We start from the raw sequence: 21,592 nt of genomic DNA, 5'->3' as shown, positions 1-21,592 counted from the left end.
CTGATATGCTTATATCACTTGTTATTTTCTTTCGTTAGTGTATTACAGATGGTCAGAATCTATTGATAGTCTGTGATGAGAAAAGGTTACCCTGGCAATTTTCATGTTTTAAGCCAACCTTAATACCACTTTCTGTTTCTGGTGAAATAATATAGCTTCTTGGTCTCTTAGTTATTCAGAAGTTGTTTATACATTTGACCCCTGCGACCTTGAAATGTATCAAGGTCATTAATTTCATCTCAGCATGGTGCTGAATTAATATCATAATCCTAGGTCTTTTCATTATTTTGAGGATGTCTTTTGAAGATTTTCATAAATTTGCGGCTTAGAAAGTACATCATGTAGGTCAAGGTCATATTTTATCAATGTCTAAACCTTTTACCCCAGTGTGCTACTGGCTCAATATATGTTGATCCTTAGTCTTTTAGCTATGCAAAAGTTATTTGAGTGTTTTGACCCCTGTGACCTGGAAAGTAGGTCAAGGTCATTCTTTTGAAAACAACACATTGATAGCCTTTCTAAGATTTCCTTTGAAGATTTGATACATCTGACCCCAGTGACTATGGAGGTGGAATGCAGGATTATAGGCAAGACAGGTAAATCTTTAAAAATCATCTTTCCTTCAAATGAAAAGGCTTTAGAATCAAAACAGAAGAGTTATTTTACCTCCTCTGCCTTCAAAGAGGTCTGACATTCCACTTATACAAAGTTATTTCCCTCTGCCAAAAGGTTCTTATGTAGATAAAGGTTGGTAAAAATCCAGTAGTTCTTAAATGAGTGGACAGATGGACTGACCCTGCACCATGTGGACTGACCCTGCACAAAGGCACATGTTCTCTAGTCCTTTGGAAAAGTTGACTTAAAATTCATAGACGAAGTCACAGATCTATAATCCAGCATTATGTGAATTAGATACTTGGCATCAGGTAAACAAGTCTGATGAACTAACTTGATTTTCATAGGTCATTTTGGTCACCATTATAATTGCCTTCCATTTTTGTAAGTAACATTTTTCATATAGATTGATGTTGGATCTTGAAGAGCTTAGAATGAGAAACATTAAGCCTTTTGTAATTGTAATAGTGAGAAAAATCGCAATGTCTCAGATTTACTTTTCTGCAAGACAACCCTCATTTTGTGGTTTGAATTCGTAGGGGAGACAACTTTCAATCTATATCTGATAATGACAATCATTGTTTCAGGATATTTGTGAAAATAGTAATCTGATTGATCTGTGCAGGGGAAACAACTCTCAATATGCGGTTTGAGTTGGTAGGGGAGACAACTCTCAATCTATATCAGATAATGGCAATTATTGTTTCAGGATATTTGTGAAAATAGTAATCTGATTGATCTGTGTAGGGGAGACAACTCTCAATATGCGGTTTGAGTTGGTAGGGGAGACAACTCTCAATCTATATCAGATAATGGCAATTATTGTTTCAGGATATTTGTGAAAATAGTAATCTGATTGATCTGTGTAGGGGAGACAACTCTCAATCAGTATCTCATAATGGCAATAACTGTTTCTGGATATTTGTGAAAATAGTACTCTTTGTACTGGAGTAAACCCTCAATATTTCCCCAGTAGTTGAATACTTGGAATCCTTAATTTGTTGCTTGGAGGGGAGACACATTGAAATACAAATCTGGTAACAGCCCTTATTTGTACATTATATCTGAAGGAGAGCCAACCTTCAATGTTATTCTCCACATCTGTAGGGGAGACAACCCATTATATTGTCCAGATATCTGAAGGGAAGATTGTGGTTAGGTTATCCTCCACATCTGTAGGGGAGACAACCCATTATATTGTCCAGATATCTGAAGGGGAGATTGTGGTTATGAATTTATGTTCAGTTGTTATTAACATTTAAATGGGACACCAACTTAAATGCCTCTTGATATTTATTGAAGAGACAATCAGGAATGTATCCTTGTAATTTGTAGGGAAGACAATCCAGAATGTACCTTTATAAATAGTTTGGGAGACACCCCTTAGTCTAATCTAGGTATGTATATTGTCAGCAACTATCAATATATCTCTCATATTTTTAAAGGAGACTATTCACAATGCATTCCTGAGAGACATTCTTTGATGTATCCCTCTCCCCATTGCATGGTTCAGAATACTGATGTGTAATCAATGTCTCTTCTAGACATTTAATATTGAAAATTAGAAAGTTTATTGTATTTTGGATGTAGAAAATCTCTCCATCTGGACCCATAGCATTACTAAGGAGTCCTGGAACGACTGCATGATAGTTTCATTCCTTATTTGTCTCTACTGTGTCTTACTTTACATTTATATTATACGTTACCATCCCCTTGTCTCCATTGTACAATCATGTCATACATCTGTGATGTTTATAAGGGACATAACTCTGTGAAATGTATTTGATATTTGTAATTGATTATATGTACATTAGTTGAAAAGAAAACATAACAAGTTACTATCTTAATCATGACAAGATTTTATTGCATATCAGAACAACAACTTTTGGCATTTATGATGAGACACCTGATTTCCAATAATTTACCATTAAACGATGAAAACATGAAATAAATACCATGTAAAATATCTCTTGTATCAATAATCTCGTCGTGCACTCTTCCGCAACGAACCATGGACAGGGTTCAACTACATATCATTTAATAAACAGTCTCCAATCTAATTCTTAACTAAAACATTTAATATTGCTAGAATGTATTATTGCATGGCATCAACTTCAACTACATATAAACAATTCTGACATTCTACAAACGTTTATCAAAACACCAATTCAATGATTGTACTACAATTTTTTGTGATCTAGAAATCATTATACATTATACTGAACAAAGTGAAACAAATCAAATTCTCAACGACATTAAATTTCAGGAGACACTAGATTTTTCTCTACAATCTACAGACTATTAATTTCTAAACAAATGAAGTATTCTTTAAAACACTCCCAATATTATGTTTTTATCCTGTCAAAAAAATCAACAAAGAGTAAATACTTATTTGTTCCGATGCATTGTGGGATATCCCATTACTTGTTTCACTGATGATCTAAAGTAAAGGTCAAGGTCACTCTTAAGTATGAGAACTGTAAACCAGATGTCTTTAATCACTCTCCTCCTTATAAGAATATTGTTTTATGTTTAAAAAAAAAAACATAATTCCCATAACTCTTGGGAATAACATCTGCAAATAACTTATGTTTACTATCACATTTCACCAAAAGTGTCAAGAGAAACAAGTTCCGTGTTTGATATGACCATGACAATCGTAGTTAGATGTGGTAAATGCTGTTATCAATACTATGGTATTTATATATCATTCCATCTCAATACAGGGAACCTGTTTCTGTGACGATCTCATAGCTTTTAAATCTTCCAACAAATCAGTGAAAACCATATCTAAACTAAGTAATGCTGGAATTGATATTGATTGAAAGTTTTCATATCAGTGCTTTAAGAGAGTCTGTGATTGGCTAGATTTTGATGATCTTTGTAACATCTTTTATGATTGGATGGTTGTAATATATGGTAGCCAATGGGGAGACTTTCTGGTTGCACCATTAGTAAAAAAAAAGCATATCCATTTGTCTTTTCATCTGATACATCAATTATGTCCATATACATCTTTTTTCACCAATAAATTAATATTACAAGTTTTTAAGTTACTTGTTAATAACCTAATTGGCTTTCTTCATGCAAAATATATTCAAACCATTTTCTTCACAGACAAATTGTCATGTAGAATATATATCATACAAACCAGGCTTCTAGGTCACAGGATATCATCTACATATAGATCATCAGAAGCTAGATCTACAGGACTAATGCTGGTACAATTTACATTACCATTCTATAGATGGTAAACACAGAAAGATACATTTTTATCTCAAAATACACCTATTATCTAGTGAATCCATCCATGTAACATTTTCATGTATTCGTCACCACTGTAACAAAACCTGGAGCATTTTCCATTGGCTGCCCCAGTCAGGAATTAATTATGACGTCATAATAAGGACAATGACATTATGTCATGAATGAAAATGGCGCAACTAAGTGGCTGCCTGTGTTTTTGTCCTTCACATTTTTACTTAAAAACCTTTCAAAACGTAACTATGCTGGGTTATATGATAACAAAGCATCTAAAATTTATTATTTCATTTGTGATAAAATGAAACTCATCTCTGTCTGAATTTTTATTTGCCTTCAAGCAAAAATGAAAACTTTGAGATAAGTTTCATCTAAGATCCTATATATATTACTTCTTTAAGTAGTTATAACATCTATTATATATATAATTTTAATTTTCTTCAAAAATTCTCCATTTTCTTTTCTAGGACCATCATCTGATCTACGACCCTTTCACCCATAAAAATGTATCAGATGAAAATTGTCCGTTTTATATCAGTTCTTGTATCAATTTCCCAGTACCCTCAAATTACTTTTAAACAAATCCTTTCCAGACCTTTGAGTTTTTGGAGGGTTGTAGGTCATGGGTTAGGGCGAGAAGATCTGCAGCTTAATTTGCATAACACTTTCTATTGAAAGACATTGGGTTTGACCTACTTAAACTGATCATGAACTTTTAATAAAAAAAATCCTACCTTTCAGAAAAATCATTGTTTTTATTAGAATGTACATATAATTTAATAGAATCAAAGAATTTACAATTATTCTATACATATTTCAAAGACAACAGGTGAAATGACAAAAATTTTGGAATTGAGTAATTCAATGCTTGGAGTATTAAATATAAGTGTGATTGGGCCTCTAAATCTACAATATTCTTCCTAACAGATTGGCTGGTTATGGATGATTACTGGTTTTAAGACTTGATCTTCAGACACAGGACCATGCATTCATATTTATCCTGTGTTAAGCCCAAGATAAAAAAACACAACCACCCACTTGTGGTCTAGAAATGGGAAAAACGGGGAAATTTGTATTTGTTACTTATTCTAATGAACAAAATGAGATAAGAGTGGGCCTCCTATCCGACAATGATCGTATAGTCAGATATAGGTACACCACTCAATCATGTGTTGCTATGGTAACTGATGATTTGCACTGAAGTTCAATAAACATTTTAGCAATATTTTAACATAGGTATGCTGATAATTATTTTTACATCATGATATTCAGAAAAGGTAAGAATAATCTGAAATCACATTTCAGTTTTTATCATTTTTTTTTTTTCAAAATAGGGCTTGGTTCTGAACAGCTTGAAGTCTTATAAAAATATATAGAAATGTTTGAAGCCCTCTACTAACTACTCTATATATCTATTCTCTAGGATGTGCATTCTACAAACCAATATCCCAACCAATGACTGAACACAATGAACCAATCTCATGACATTCTAATCTTTTTTTTTGATTTCAAAATACAAAAGTGACAATAATGAAATTTATCCTCTGACATGTAAATGATTAGTTTGTATGAAGATATTTAAAGTTAACTATTTACTAAGATTAAAGCTACAAATGGTAGAGGAGAAACAAGGTCTGTAACTGTCTATTACTGTTATTGTCTGACTTGGGTTTAAATCCTGCAATAGGGCCATTACATGATATCCTACTCCATGCTGTGCTTATTACAGGACAATAAGCCAGGAGGACCAACATCAACTCTGACTCAAAGTTCAGGGGTGGGCTTATCACAGGACATAAAGCCCAGAGAACCAATATCACTTCTGACTCAAAGTTAAGGGGTGGGCTTATTACAAGACATAAAGCCAGGAGGACCAACATCACCTCTGACTCAAAGTTCCAGGGGTGGGCTTATTACAGGACAATAAGCCCAGAGGACCAATATCACCTCTGACTCAAAGTTCAGGGGTGGGCTTATTACAGGACAATAAGCCCAGAGGACCAATATCACCTCTGACTCAAAGTTCAGGGGTGGGCTTATTACAAGACATAAAGCCAGGAGGACCAACATCACCTCTGACTGAAGTTCCAGGTTGGGCTTATCACCATGAAACACATTGTTCCACTTGTTGATGATTCTTTAGGTACTGAACAGTAATGAATATTAGTGGACTTATTACTAGGCATGGGCTTATTCCTTGACAAATCAAGTAATATAAAAAAAATGTAAACCCTCATCATAGTGATCGAAGAGGAGGCATTGTTCTCATCAAGCTATGATAAAATTTGTAAACCTGATTTCTCAACTGTTTTAACATTAATATCAGTCAATGATACAAAATTGGTACAAGTAGTATTGATTTATAAATATAATATTGCATACATTGACCAGAGTTCATTAAGTACTGCCGTAGGCTGATGTACACAGAATGTTACAGATTCAACATATCACAAAATTGGCAGTACTTTTCCGAAAATGAAATTCCACTGAAATCCAACTAATGACAAAATCTCATACAACATACAGCACGTGGCTATTACTTAATCTATAATCCATCAGAAAACTATCATTAACACAAATTGACAACTTTGCACAATTTTAAACCTTAGATTTTTAAAAATTGTACACCATTATAGAACTCTGCATATAAAAGATTTTGCGCTATATTCAAAATATTTGAAATGAAAGAAAAAAAATTTACAAAAAATCTAATTAAAAGAAATTATTTTCAATCTTGCAGGAAACAAGCACAATGAAATCATTTTCAAGCATTAAAACAAGGTGAAAATTTGAGAAATATTGCACAACTAAATTCTGACCTAGTTAGCCGAGAATTCATAATAAAAGATCATAAGGTATGTCAGATTTTTTGTCATACGTAATATGAAAACAAAAGAGATAAGACAAATTGGTCATATTGATGGAAAATTTTTGAATCTGGTACATCAGTGGTACTGGTTATTTTGTAATCACTTCATGTATTTCAGTTGAATCAAAATTTGTCCATAAGTTTAGTCATAAACTGTTTAAAAAGAAAAGAAAATCTTATAATGTTTCATCTTTAAATTTCACTCTAAGAAACTGAACCCTTGTACCCCATCTCTGGCCAAAGAATACTTTAATATTTTCTTCTAGCCTTACAGAACCTTAAAAAATCCTTATCTTTGGACAAATTTAAATCGATCGCGGAAAGTTTACTTTAAGTATGAAATTCCTCAATACATTTGGAGACCTATACTACACATTTTCTATGTATTTTCTAAAGTCCTCTGATGGAATGGAGACAAAAATAGAATCAACCCACAAGGAATGCTAAAAGTCTTATGCAATATCTCGGATTATATAGTTCTCCAGCAAATAAAATGCCTCGTAAGTTCACAACTCTAACAGAACCATGTGTCTTGTAAGTTCACAACTATGACGAACTCAAATGTCAAAGAGTTATCTCCACTTGAACAGAGAAGAGCGGTGAAGAATTGCTTTAACTTGGGTTTCATTACCCCAGAAAAAAAATTTGTATTCTTTTATTCTTTAAAGTTGTGGATGTGTATGTTATAAAATTGTGATAAACTAATTTTTTTTTATGAATTAGTGGGTATACTAAATGATTGTTAAAAAAAGTTTCAAATTTTAGTATTTTCTTCTTAATCCTACAATAAAGAAAACATTTTAGTACACTCGGAAATTCTGTCAATATAATATTTACTTCATGCAATTAATTATCTTGTCATGTGAATGGGGAGATAACTCTATATATCCAGCATAAAAATTTCGACAAAAATGGGGAATAATCGCATAACTATATTCCAAAAATATTGGAGGGGGTCAACTGCGTTAGCTGTTTATATTGTCAATATATACATATAATGAAATGCTGAAGCCCGCGGCAGATGATTGGTATCATCTTTTGTCAAAGTTACATATTGCATGTGTTTTATAATCAAAAACTTTATCATAAATATAGGAATATTTTCACAAAAAGAAAGACACAAATTGTGTCACTTAGTCAAGGGGGACACAGCACAACATATGTATTAATCTAGGAATATCTAAATACCCAAGTTTTACAATTCAGATCTTCTTTGGATCATAACTTAATTTCCCTCATCTGAGATGCTTAATTAGTTAGGTGAAAAAAAACTGAAGTAAAAACATAGATGGATGATTTTGCTGATTAAAAATATTGTCAATATATTGAAGCTGGTGACCAATAAGGTCATACTGCTACTTACCTTATGTGGGATATTAGTGATACTAATGACCAAATACGGTCATACTGCTGATTACCTAATATGGTCTTATTACTGATCCCAATGACCAAATATGGTTATAATCATGATTACCAAATATGGTCTAAAAAACAATATTTGATTATCATCATTATGACCATACTTGGTCATTAGCATCCGTAATACCAAATATGGTCTTATTGCTAACGCCCTGATTAAACGTTTATATTTAAATGTCATAAGAATCAATTAACTTTCAAATTTCATTTGATGAGTGTCATTTGTGTAGTAAGTTAAAAGGATATTATCAAAATTTTAACGTGTTTAATACAATATAATTTCACTAATATCATTTTCAAATTAAAACGAAAAATAAAACAATTAAGACAGACAATAAAAACCTAGCACCAAAATGAAAATTTTAAGTAAACTGAAGAATCTATAGCAACATACAAATTTTGTATATGAATTCTCATGGCAAACACCCAGACTAGCAATATCAGAATTCTGAGGACTTCAGAAATATTGCATTTAACATATTAAGTTATCATTATAAAAATTAATCAGTGGAGAAATTGAAATCAACCAACAAAATTGCGTAATCAGTTCTGAATTAACCAATGGCAGACATCTTCAGTAAGTTCTAGAATGTTTAGAATTGTATTATACAAATGGCACCAAAGAGTTTGCCTTTGTTTGTCAAAATTAGATAACACAAAATGATACAACAACGAAAAATAATAAAAAAAAATCACGAAATAGTCAAAAAACGAAAAAAAGAGATGCAGAAAAAGTCATTGTCATTCACGTTACACATACTGATGAGACATTCAACATGATCACACACATATATCATACAGCTTTAACAGAGGAAACAGTCGAACAACCAAATCAAACAGCAGTGATATTGCATAGTCAGTACACAGTTAAAATACAGTCTTTGTCAGACTAAAGTCTTAAGCACTATACTGTGATAGATATAGCTAATTTTATTTAGCCATGCTTAAAAACACATTTTATACTTCAACAAAACAATGTATACACTTGACAGTGTTATCAACAGATTTAAAACAAATACAAAGTTGATTCTAACAATAGCCCTTGTCTTAATTAAACATAAACAAATATGAAAGGCGGATATCACTGTAGGTGTTTTATTGCTGGTACAATGTCATTTTATGGAAATGACCTCCGAGACGTGTCTTTTGCTAATCACGAGATGGAATCTTATATAGCAGAGAAAGTAGACATACTTGATACACAATATTCATTCCAATTAAGAATTTTATTTCTCTATGAACATAGGCTACTGAAATCAGTATAAATTCTGTATTATTTTGTTTCTGAGTAAACCTAATGTTTCAGTGCACTTGTTGTATGTGCCATTCAGTGTACAATAAAGATAGAAGTTATCAACATTGCAAAGGTCTTGGAATTTTTTTGAAATTTGACAATTTATCAAACCTGAATCTGATTACTGAAGTAATTGGCTGAACATACAAAATTACTATAAAAAACAGAATTTTTCATCAAGTTTTCCAACTTCATGGAAAACAACATTAATTCATGACATTTTCTGCTTTAGGAGATGAATGGTGTCTAATTATTAAATTAATTAAGTAAATATCAGAATCCACACAGTACTAATAACATACATGAATCCTTCTAACTATGTTCTGTGTGTTAGGAGGACATTAAAAAACACCCTCAAAAACATCATTACTCAAAACAAACCAAATTTCACATGAATTTCTAAATACAATTTTGCGTATATTTTATTTTTGACCAAAGGAAAAAAAAAAAAAAAAAAAATCAACAGAATACATCCTATTTCTGTATAAGACTTCTAGATGGCAGTGTTGGTGACAACATGTGGGAACTAAAAAAACGCAGTGCGTATGAGGTAAAATTGTAGTTCATTAGTAATCAGTACCTTGGGATGATTCGTACATATCATGTCCACTAAAACACACGGAAATTTTACTGAATACAAATCTATAAACAAGATGTATGGCAGAATTTATTTTATGACAGAACAAGTTCAAATCAAAACCATGATCACAACGTGCATTGGTCTGAAATGCCTTCTTAAGTTTTAATGAAGAAAAAAAATCCCTTTTTTGGGGGGAGCTGGGAAATAAAATTACTGGTCTACTGAAAAAAAAGTAGTCAGCATAGAGCGTTAAAAACCAGCATCAACTATGTCTTTATTCTAGAATGATGTGAGTGAGGTATAGATTTTGGTAATGACCAGGTCACTCTGGTCACTATAAACGTAACGACTGTCTTATTATCATAAGATTTGATCGGCCATTGCTATCTACATCAGCTACAAGTGTGAGTACTGGCTACATCAAAAACATTTCAAATATTTCATTAAGATGTCTTTCATTTTACACCTGAGATTTAAAATGATTAATGCATATTAAAAGGTTAGAGGTCATCTATATATAGAAACAACCCAAAGGTACCACCCGGTCAAATATATCTATGTTTGTTGGTATTGCTTTTCAGCTTTAAATGACACACAACCAGTAATCATAAATAAGGAATTCTCCCCAATGTACAATATAGTCATACAATGTCTTGTCCCTGATTTGAAATGATTCAACATTAAGAAATGTTACTTCATCATATCTTAAATAACAGAACAATGTCCACACATACTAATGAACTTTCCATTAAAATGTAAGACAGTTATACTTAAGTCTGTATGTCTAAATCAAGGTGTGTCAATATTTGTATGACTAATATTGTACAAAGGAAAAAAATTCAACTTTTCTCTTATTTAAAACCAGACAAATCCTGCTAGCAATAGAAAATGAAGGTCTAGATCTATATTTGTCATGATAGGTAATAAAAACCTGTAACACTGAAATGATAAGAACCATTAAAATAAAATAAAATGAAAAAAAAAATCATGTATATATATATAGAATATTTCTATTTAATAAGGTATAGGGAATGCTGTTTGGTTACATATCTAATATAGTTTCCATGGAAACAGTCTATATACAAGAATCTACCTGATAACCTCCCCTTTTTCAACTTAACAAATTTAATTCTCTTCTAAAATTTTAAAAACTAGCTCAATGCAGAAAGAAAATAGAACATGGGCTTGTGTTCTAAGACAAAGATACTGTCAATGCTATGCAAAAATCTCTATCTTGATAACTGAACTGGAATTTAACAAAAGTACATTAAGGGGAGATAATCGTCATAATGATTAGAGAGCATTCAGATGCTGTGTTACTGAGAATAGACCTTGGATGCTACCATATATTTTTATCTTCAGTTATTGTATGGCATGATGTTAGTTTTTTTAAGGGGAGGTAATCAGACATATACTGGTTATTATCATGGAATATTCTAATGCTTGGTTACTGAGTATTTTGAACTTTAAATGTTGGACGTCATGAGGTTAGAGTGTTATTTTCTTTAATGAGATGTGATGATGCCATATTTGACACATCTTTAAGAACTTAAACTTCTAATCTGATCTCAATTTCTTTTTCATTTTGAAAATTCAGCCAAATGATACAGAATTAAAACCTACATTGTATTGAAAGATTCAAATGCAATATCTCACAGAACTGTAAAGAGCTGAAGATATAGAGTTTCATTAAGCATTCAGTTTTAAAGAATACTGATGTTACTGCTTGGTTAATGTATGTATTAAGTAAAGCCTACATTTAAGAAACATCTCGGTCACCTGTAAGTATTGTGTAGTTTTAAACTGATGAGAAGCTACCTTAGTACCTTTCCAGAACTGATAATGCTGATCTGAGTGAGAACGGCTATCTATCATAGTGCTATCTTGCATCATATTGCCATTTCGGATTCAGAAAATATAAATACAAAAATATTATCACAGTACGAACACTTTCCAAATGTTGTATTTGTTAAGGTAACAGACAAATAAACATAAAGACAATTAAAAAGGGAGAGAACTCTCCCCCTTTGGTCAAATCATGAGACAAAACAACATTAAATTCAATATATACATGACAACCCTCAGTTTCTCACAAACCTTATTACATTAGTCCTCTTTGCCAAATATACAATCATGAATTGTACTTTATAGTAAAAAAAAAAAATTATTTCAACTTTCAATGTGTAATGTAAAAATGAAGGAAATGGTAATAAATCTTTATCTAAAACCAAATATTTCAGTCTGATATTCTTTTTTTTATTTTTCTTCGTGCTAAAGAGAAAATCTAACCAAATGCAGATGAAAAAAATTTGAAATCACAGAGCACTAATGTAAATAGGGTTGTGGAAACTATGGTCAGCACAGTATACAAGCCAACAGAAAACAACCGAGCAAGCTGGATTTGTCTGGCCAATCAAAACAAGGGTCAGAGGTCAATACATTCAACAACAAGATCAATAACAGGACTCATTCTAAATGAGAGGAAACTCTCATGCGTTTGACTTTAGCTCGGTGGTTTTTAAACCACAACTGTACATTTTTTGGCTCGAGTTTTGGAAACTTTTGCCGATATTCTGACCGATTGAGATCCTCACAGTATTTATCAATCATATAAGAAGAAGGATGAGTATCCTCTGTGAACCATTTCTCGAGTTTGGGGATCTCCGTCATCGGATCAATGAAGACGCGTGTACGTCGTTTACGGTGTGCGCTTCCAGGGCTTGTTTTGTGATGAGGATGCTGCGGTGTTTGTTGTTGCTGATGTTGATGGAGTCGAGCGGCAGCTGACTGCTGCGCCATGAAATGAGTATTCATCGGAAAATAGTGCATGGCCAGAGGGTGCGGGAAATGAGGGATGTGTAGTGGCTGATGTAGACCACTGGTTGGTGTCGTTGGCATCCTAGATATATGGTTACTGAGGTAGTCTGCCTCTGAAAAATCCTTTTTGTAGGATAAAGATGAAAGTTTATGACTAGATTCTGAATCCTCGTTTGATTGTTCCTCATAATCCGACTCCATATCATCATCGTCTTCCGAGTCAGACATGTGCATACCATTCGATTGCGGTGCCTCACGCTCACCCGTGCTTATTCGATCAACATCGTCCTTGACCCCTTTTATGAGATCTGTCACACATTCAACATCTGCCAAATCTTGTTTCTCCTCCTTTATACTGACAGGAGATTTTTCCTGATGGGTTTCCATAGTGTCTATGACTTCCATCTCCTCATCGGCACTATCTGACTTACTGTCACACAAATCCTTCTCCTTCTTTATATCAGGGCTAGAGACTGGCCGTCGTGATTGGGATAGGTCACATGGCTCTTTGGACTGATCATGTGATGAGTCATGTGACATGAAGGGACCATGGTAAGGATAAGGGACAATATAAACAGCATTTTTATTGGGCAAATAGGGAACATTACGATCAACTCCAACTGGACTACTCTCTAATCCCTCCTCCATTTCAAAAGAGTTATCATCAAAGTTTCTAGAAGCTCGACGATGAGCTGCTCGAGCATTTTTGAACCAGTAGATTATATTCGTAAGATCTAATGGTCGCCTTCCTTTGCGAGATTCAAGATTATTCAACTCTTCGAGAAAGCGAATCATTTGCTCTCTTGTAGGATGCTGGCACTCAGCAAACCATTTCTGAAGTCGAGGAATTTCATGCTCAGGATCGAAAGACGTGCGCATTCTTGTCTTGCCGTGATTGAGACCCGAAAGTGAGGTGAGTGGAGGACTGTGATTGGCTGGACTGTTACTGAAGTGATTCTCATGTGACCCTATCGTGCCATTGATAGTACCGTTGATAGTCTTTTCAGGAGTGCGTAGATCTTCAGGTGCCCCATTGTGTTCCTGAGACTTTTTGGCTTTCTCTACTTGTTCATCATACCATTTATCAAATGCACAGCGTACATCATGAGGAAGACTTGAGAGGGTGTCGCCCTTCGTAATGGAGGAGAGAAGAGACTGAAAAGACAAAAATGTGTAACACAACGATACCAAGTGATGATCAAATAAAGGTAAAAGATCAAACAAATATACATACAACCTTGAAGCCTCAAAAATAAGTAATCTTACAAAAAAATGCTTTCCTTTCTTGTTACCTTAATGATTTTCTTTATCACATATTTCCTTAAATAAGTATTATTCATACAAAGGGACATTTAAAATGCAACATTGTCTTTAAAGTAAAGGAACAGGAGATTGATAATAAAAAAAAAAATTTGGAAAACATCAGTGTGATAAACTGAAAACTTCATCAAAAGGGGAATAACTCACCTTTTCTATTGGACACCCAGATGTGAGAAGGAGCCCATGTGATTGGGTGAGGAGAAGTTGTAGTAATTTACTCTTCACTTCATCAGTAGAGCTCAACTTTGATTGGCTGGAAAGTGCAAACCAAAATTTGCGGATATCGTTTTAAAAAACGGCACTAGACACTACTACTTGTTACAGAAAATATCAACACAACATCGAGAAAACACACTTTATTTTAAAATGGTTGACATTCATTTACTATCAAAAAAAAAAAAAAAAAAAATTTCAATCAAAGTCAAAATGGTAGAAATATTCTACTTTCTTTGTGATTATAATTTCAAAGTATCGATAGAAACATTTTTATATCATCAATGTGACCGAGTCACTGAAGGTTGTCTCCCCTTGGGATGATTTATGTAGAAACACATCTTGTTTGTATATTACTATATCCCGTTTGTTGATGACACAAAATGAAAGATAATACCAGGACTGAGAGATTATAAAATTGTACTATTTAAGGAAGCAGGGTCAATGTGTTGATCTACGTTTCTTACAGAGAGGCAAGAAACAAAAGTCAGACTTAAAAATGTCAATCGATTAACTTAGAAAGAATTTATTGATTCAGAGTGCGGAATACTTTGAAAAATTACAAACATTTTTCAAAGTTATCCTTTTGATGAGTTTGAAATAAAAAGCCTCTTTTTTTTTCAGTTTAGTGTCTGAAACAACACAATTTAACCTTAACCTTTGAGCTTGCGATTCATACCTGCTTAAACGTATCCGTAGTGTCGCCACCTGTGTAAGTTCTCCCCAGATATCCTCGAGAGTAGCCTTATCGTCATCAGTGATAACTTCAAAGGTCAAAGGTCGCCAGTTCTTGATTTGTACTGCACCTGTTTGAATGTAAATAACGTTGATGGAAATTACGATTTACTGATACTCTCATCAATCCCGTTAAGATTCAGGCAAAATCTATGAGCTTGATGAAAACAGCGATTACAAAATTTCTCATCAATGTTTTAATATCTTAATATTTTTTAGGTAAACTAAATATCCCGATCAAAAGAGTCATTTAGCTGAATTGATGATGAATATTTAAAAACAAGGGTTCCTTGTGATGCACAAATGTCAGGTATAATGAAAATGATCGAGCCATTGACTTACCAATATTTTTTTTTCATAAATATTAAATGTTCCAGTTTCTTCTACTCAATTTAAAGGTGATTTACCAATATTTCTCATCAATGTTAAAGTCTGCAGCTTTCTCCCATCGTGTAACTAAACCCAGACCACTTATACCATGTCTGATACTCCTAGCAGTGATTTTAGCTGATTGAATTCCACTTCGCGTATGAAATCTATTCGTTTAATGTTTGACTCTATGCATAAGAATCGGTTTACTTTCAATTTCATTCAAAGAAAACAACATTGAAAATAAACTAGTTTTTTATAATCTGTCTTCTTATGCTATCTGTTTTAAATGATGTTCCAAAAAAGCTGATAAGTTATTACTAAATAAGTAATGTATAGATTCTATATATTTTGTAATACACAAAGATTTAAACATCTGATATAGTTTATTACTTTGCATTCATAGTTTGATAAATGCCATACATATGAATCATAACATATCACTGCTGATTAAAAGTTTCAATGAACTGCTATTGCCATGAGCATCGACAGCAGGAAACAAGTCTCATTTCACTTCACTTGTATTATTTTGTAACAAAATGATGATCTCATATTACTTTCAGTATAACAAAATCAGCCATATTGCATATGGGATTTCTAACTTTTCTGCTATAACTGCATGAAAGGTTTTACAAAATATATATTAGTATGATAAGATTTTTTCAATGGTTTCTGAATTTTGTATGTTGTATTTCGAGCAAACTTCTGATGATTTGAACTTAAACGACTTCTGAGAAACATTCACCCTTAATGAGACATGAGACAATGTCTACAAATAACATCTTTTTTATATATACATATAGAAAAATTATTTTTCCCTTGTATTCCCGCAGTAATCAAATCTTAAATTATAAGATGAAATTTAACACATTTGAATTCGAGACCAATCCCTTCAGATTTTAAAATAGGTGCACAAGTCCATTAAAATTATTCCTGGCACCAAACTTATGAAATTTAACCTGTGATATATAACCACATTTGTGAGATATTTCCATAAAATTCAGGCATTATACAGTAAAATGTAAGTGTTTAACAGAGTTGGACTAAAGGTGATGTTACCTTTGGCACTTATAGCCTCCGTGGCATTGTATCCGAGTTTGATGAGCGCGGTCCGCACAACTTCACCAAAAAGTGTGGTACTTGGAAGAATTGCATATGAATCGAGCTCCACGGAAATGTTGGAGCCACACTCTGGGGTATCAAAGTTCACCATACCTGTTGTCTGCTCAATGATACAATGCACGGGTAATGACTTTGTACCTGTCAACATAAAAATAAATTGGATTTCTGTAAATATCATTAAGTACTTAAAATATATAAAATGATTCCAATTTCTTGAAATCTTTGGTTAAGTTGAATCTGAACAATGCAGGATTTTTTTTTCTTTAAATGCTTAATGTGTTTTATATGCTAAAGCAAGATTTCAAATTTCTCTACCAGGATAAATGTCAGGTAAGTTTTGACCTTGGAAATACCAAAATTTACATTTCTCTTAATATCTGTTAACATGTATGTGGAAAATACATGTTTATTTACATTATTACATAAAACACCTCTATTAATATTTGAAAAGACAAAATAAGCAAGGAGAGACTTGCCAGTGGTGGAAGGAATATTATTAAATAACATGTTTATGAATGACACCAACTAAATATCATTCAGAATATATTACTCAACTTGTGACAAGTTCACTCTCGTGACGAGTTCCCTGAACAAAATGCTAATTGTGACAAGTTCACTGAATTATGTGCAGTAATTGTGACAAGTTCACTGAATTATGTGCAGTAATTGTGACAAGTTCACAATCATATATGATAATCAATTTACAAGAATTGATAAATCAGTTTATTTTACATTTAGTTACTGATTCATGAAAATTTGTACTTTCGTTTTACTCTGCAAAAAATTGACAGTATCAAAAATTGAAAGCAATGACATCTTTCATGTTACATGATCAAGAATTAAACTTTTCTTTCTAATGTTATCATAAGTTGATTGTTTTTGACCTATTTCATAAAATTAATGAATATTCATAATAAACAAATTTAAATATTATTTTAATCAACCGAGAATTCCTGACTAACAAGACCACTGCTAATAAACTGCTTCTAAATAAGTTTAAACTCAAATATAAATTCAAAGAAATAAATTTTATCTTGTTTTCCCTGATTTTCAACAAAACCACACACAGACATCATTTCGACTTTCCTCTCCATCTGTTACCAAACCCTCCAATAGATTTTTTTCATTAACAGATCAATGTGTGAGATACCGCAGCAATATGGGGTACAAACCGCTTCATTTAAGTGACAATTTAACTCCAATCAAGACTTCACTACCCCTCTGAATACCAAAACTCACAATACCAAACATCTCGGCTATAATTACTCAAGTGGATCTATACTATAAGTCTATATTTTCCATATGTCACTTCAAGTTTCTCATGCCTTTTCACATAATTTTAGCGAATAATTTCTAATTCTAGGTGCTTAGTTTCTTCATCTTTAAACTTATATTACGGAATCAGTTTTGATTCCTACTTCTCCAATTATCGTATTTTTCTCGGTGCATAATTCTTAATGCATCTGTTAAAGTGAGTCTGGGTCGAATATTTCCGTTTGGCACTGATTAGGTTAATTAAAATTTATATCGTTTAGGACGTCTGAACCACTTCTGAACATCAGAAATGAAATAATTTATTTAAGTTAAACATAAAATTTGGATGATGATGTTAAGAATCATAGCCTTGTTCGACCGAAAGCTTTTGACCTTTTTGCTTATTCTGTAATACATAAATGAATCATGATGGAAAAAATAAATAGATAAATAAAAACAAAATCATAAGATGTATAGTTCTGTGTCTTGATGAACAGTCAAATACTGCGCATTGAACATAAATCTCTTATTAATTTGAAATAATGTAAAAAAAAATTTCTCAGAAATTATGGGATTTGAAACTGAGGATAAAAATAAGATTATAAAAATTTTTGGACTGATTAATATTTTTGAATGTTTGCAGGATTTATCACAGAACAGCTAAGCTGATAAAGAAGAGGAAGATTCCTTGTAAAAGCCGGTAACTACCTTAGTGAACCACAGGCAGGAGGTCCTAGCAATATATATCAATTTCTTACTTAAACCTCCCTATACTAAATCTATGATTAATTCATTAATAGCTCCATGTAAAAACCATACAGTTTTATTTTCTAACAGAGGATGACAATAAAATCTCAATTCTGTGTTTAAGGTTTGTCATTAATACACAATTCGACACAAAATCTCCTATGTAACCCTAGTCCTATGTAAACAACGATTACGCAAAACCATTTCCACGACAATGTGCACTTTTCCACATGAAAAAAACATACAAAGCATTGGATTGTTACACATTTCTACCAACTTAATCCCTTTTACATCTGAACTCTTCGGCAAAAGAGATTACAAATCCTCCTATAAACCCGTAGGAATGATTTCGATAAGAAGTAATCCATGTTTTATCCCCGTCACGTTCCTATGTGTACGGTAATCTTTTTTTCCCGCTGAAGTGATATCCCACATGATTACCCTAGTCAGAGTCAGCCCAACGTTTAACATAGCAAAATAAAATGCCAATATTTACGAAGGTTTAAAAACTAAATCTTGCAACAAATTGAGTCGTGAAAAGATGAAATGTTATCTTGCAAATTATGGTTCTTGGGTAAGACTTTAATTTTACACTCCTTTGAGTGATGTTTTTTCGCCACCGGTGGACAGATCTCAGTTTGATCCGATTCTGAATTAGGAATATACAAAGTCGTTATAATTCTCGAAGGAGTGACGCGATATATGTTAACAGTCCATCTTCTGTACTGTCTGCAATAACAACCATCGTATTACTACCACCAAGTCGAATGTTCAAATGTTTCAAAGTTTGCCAAAAAACCTTAAAACCCCATAAAAGTTATAACTGTAAATTACAGTACTGTAATAGGATATGTTTGTAAGTACTTCAAAATGTTTTTGGAAAGGAATATATTTGAAAGTGCGTACATCATCTCCAATGTATCCCTCACTGTATCAAATAAAGAGTTTAACTTCCTGTCTCTGCCGATATCATTTTCATCTTAATAATTACGGTAATGTACAAACGAAGTTTGAATGTCTTAATTAAATACAATCTTCAACTAACTGTTGACTCCTCTCTAGCCCAGGTTTCCTGTGTAGGCGACTTCCAAAAGAAAACAACAATTATGCAACAATTCATATCAACTTTATATGAATTATTCTTGTAAGCCAATAAGGAAGTTGCTAAAGGATCCTTCTGTGGGAAGGAACCAGGGTACCCCAAGAAAACTTTCCTGGTCGCAAATGCTCTTTTACAATCTGATTGGGGAATTGAGCCCCAGTAACAAAGGTGAAAGTGTTTGACCACTTCACCACATAACTGAGTTTGCTAAATATATATTTGTTTTATCATTAAATTTTTAACCATGTTTATGCTATAATACATCAAATTTTGATGTCCTTTACCGCCCCTTTGATCCAGAATACATGTTTAAATTAAATTTGAATGTCATAAATAAAATATACCAGTAATTAGCGGAGGATTCAGAAAAATGATCAAATCACTTCGTGATCAAACACACAGGACTGGAGAATTTTCAGAACTGGTGAGATGGCAGATCAATGAAGAAGAATATTTTAAATAGGTTTAGAAAAAGGTTTTCAGAATTCAGACGATATAATTAAATTCTATACTTTAAAATCACAAATACATGATGCAGGGCTTAACTTTACTACTTGTGCCAAAGTATGGAGATTTTAATTTCATAATTAGTTTGGAAGAAACGCAGAATTCACAAGCATCATATTACTTGGCAAGGAGTTCTAACCTCAGCAAGGAAACCAACCTCGAAACTATATTGACGTAACATCCCATCAACAATCTACTGAAATGGTAGAAAATTACAGGTAATTTACACACTAAAATCAAAATGATGGGTAAAACAGAAACAAAAGAAATAAATATCGTTACAAATATCAAACTACAAAATATCGTTGGCCACAAATTCAATCACATAATTTTGAAAAAAAAAAGTTTCGGTAAAATTAGAGAGCAAATTGACTCGGTGTCGGCTTTATTATTACTCAAATCAGATGCATATAAATAAAAACATATCATGATACTGTATATTGGGAATTCAGTAATTCCTGAGGTATGAATCTTATAAACAAAAGTTTATCAGATAAGCTATGATAATAATGTTAATGTGCTGTGTTTCTATATTCCATATCATGTTTATCACATAACTGTAATAATATATTTTGTATGTTTTGTTTAGATTTTTGTTTTTAGAATTAAATGTGTGTTTTCTTTTGTATTGGTTAATTCAGCACTATTCTATCATTCAAATACACACCAGTATGATTAACCAGTAATGTTTATGGGGAAACAATCTCACTGGAATTCCAGTTTTCCTTCTAAGAAGTAAAAGTGTTTATTTTGCCAGTATGAAATTTGCACTAGCACATATAAAACACTTCATAGATAGATTTAGCCACTGGCCCGTTGGCCCTTGGCGAGTAGATTTAGCCACTGGTATCCACTGGCCTGTTGGCCCTGGGAAGGAAGTTTAGTCACTGGCCCGTTGGCCCTTGGGGAGTAGATTTAGCCACTGGCCTGTTGTTCATGGAGGGGTAAATTTAGCTACTGGCCTGTTGGCCCTGGAGAAGAAGTTTAGTCACTGGTCTGTTGTCCATGGAGGGGTAAATTTAGCTACTGGCCTGTTGGCCCTGGAGAGGAAGTTTAGTCACTGGCCTGTTGTCCATGGAGGGGCAGATTAAGCTACTGGCCTGTTGGCCCTGGAGAGGAAGTTTAGTCACTGGTCTGTTGGCCCTGGAGAGGAAGTTTAGTCACTGGTCTGTTAGCTCTGAAGGGGTAGATTTAACTACTGGCTTGTTGGCCCTGGAGAGGAGGTTTAGTCACTGGTCTGTTGGCCCTGGGCGAGTAGATTTAGCCACTGGTCTGTTGGCCCTAGGCGAGTAGATTTGGTCACTGGTTTGTTGGCCCTAGCCAGTTAGTTCTGCCACTGGTCTATTGGCCCTAGCCAGTTAGTTTTGC

The 21,592-nt window shown here is 33.1% G+C and overlaps 1 protein-coding gene across 1 annotated transcript in view; it reads right to left on the bottom strand.

Annotated features, from left to right (window-relative positions):
• Positions 1-12,504: 12,504 nt before the first annotated feature.
• The window catches only part of LOC132548313 (uncharacterized), a 43,096-nt gene continuing 34,008 nt past the window's right edge, over positions 12,505-21,592 (bottom strand). The window contains exons 3-6 of the mRNA XM_060212168.1: positions 16,552-16,752; positions 15,068-15,194; positions 14,323-14,428; positions 12,505-14,010 (exon numbers count right to left, since the gene is read on the bottom strand). Coding sequence (XP_060068151.1) covers positions 12,505-14,010; positions 14,323-14,428; positions 15,068-15,194; positions 16,552-16,752 — 1,940 coding nt within the window. The remainder of the gene's footprint in view (positions 14,011-14,322; positions 14,429-15,067; positions 15,195-16,551; positions 16,753-21,592) is intronic.

Source organism: Ylistrum balloti, unplaced genomic scaffold (assembly GCF_031769215.1).
Source record: "Ylistrum balloti isolate Yb309-2 unplaced genomic scaffold, AGI_CSIRO_Ybal_v1 Utg370008, whole genome shotgun sequence".
Classification (NCBI taxonomy): Eukaryota; Metazoa; Mollusca; class Bivalvia; order Pectinida; family Pectinidae; genus Ylistrum; species Ylistrum balloti.
The sequence above is the reverse complement of the archived record's forward strand: the minus strand, read 5'-3'. Positions and strand labels throughout refer to the sequence as shown.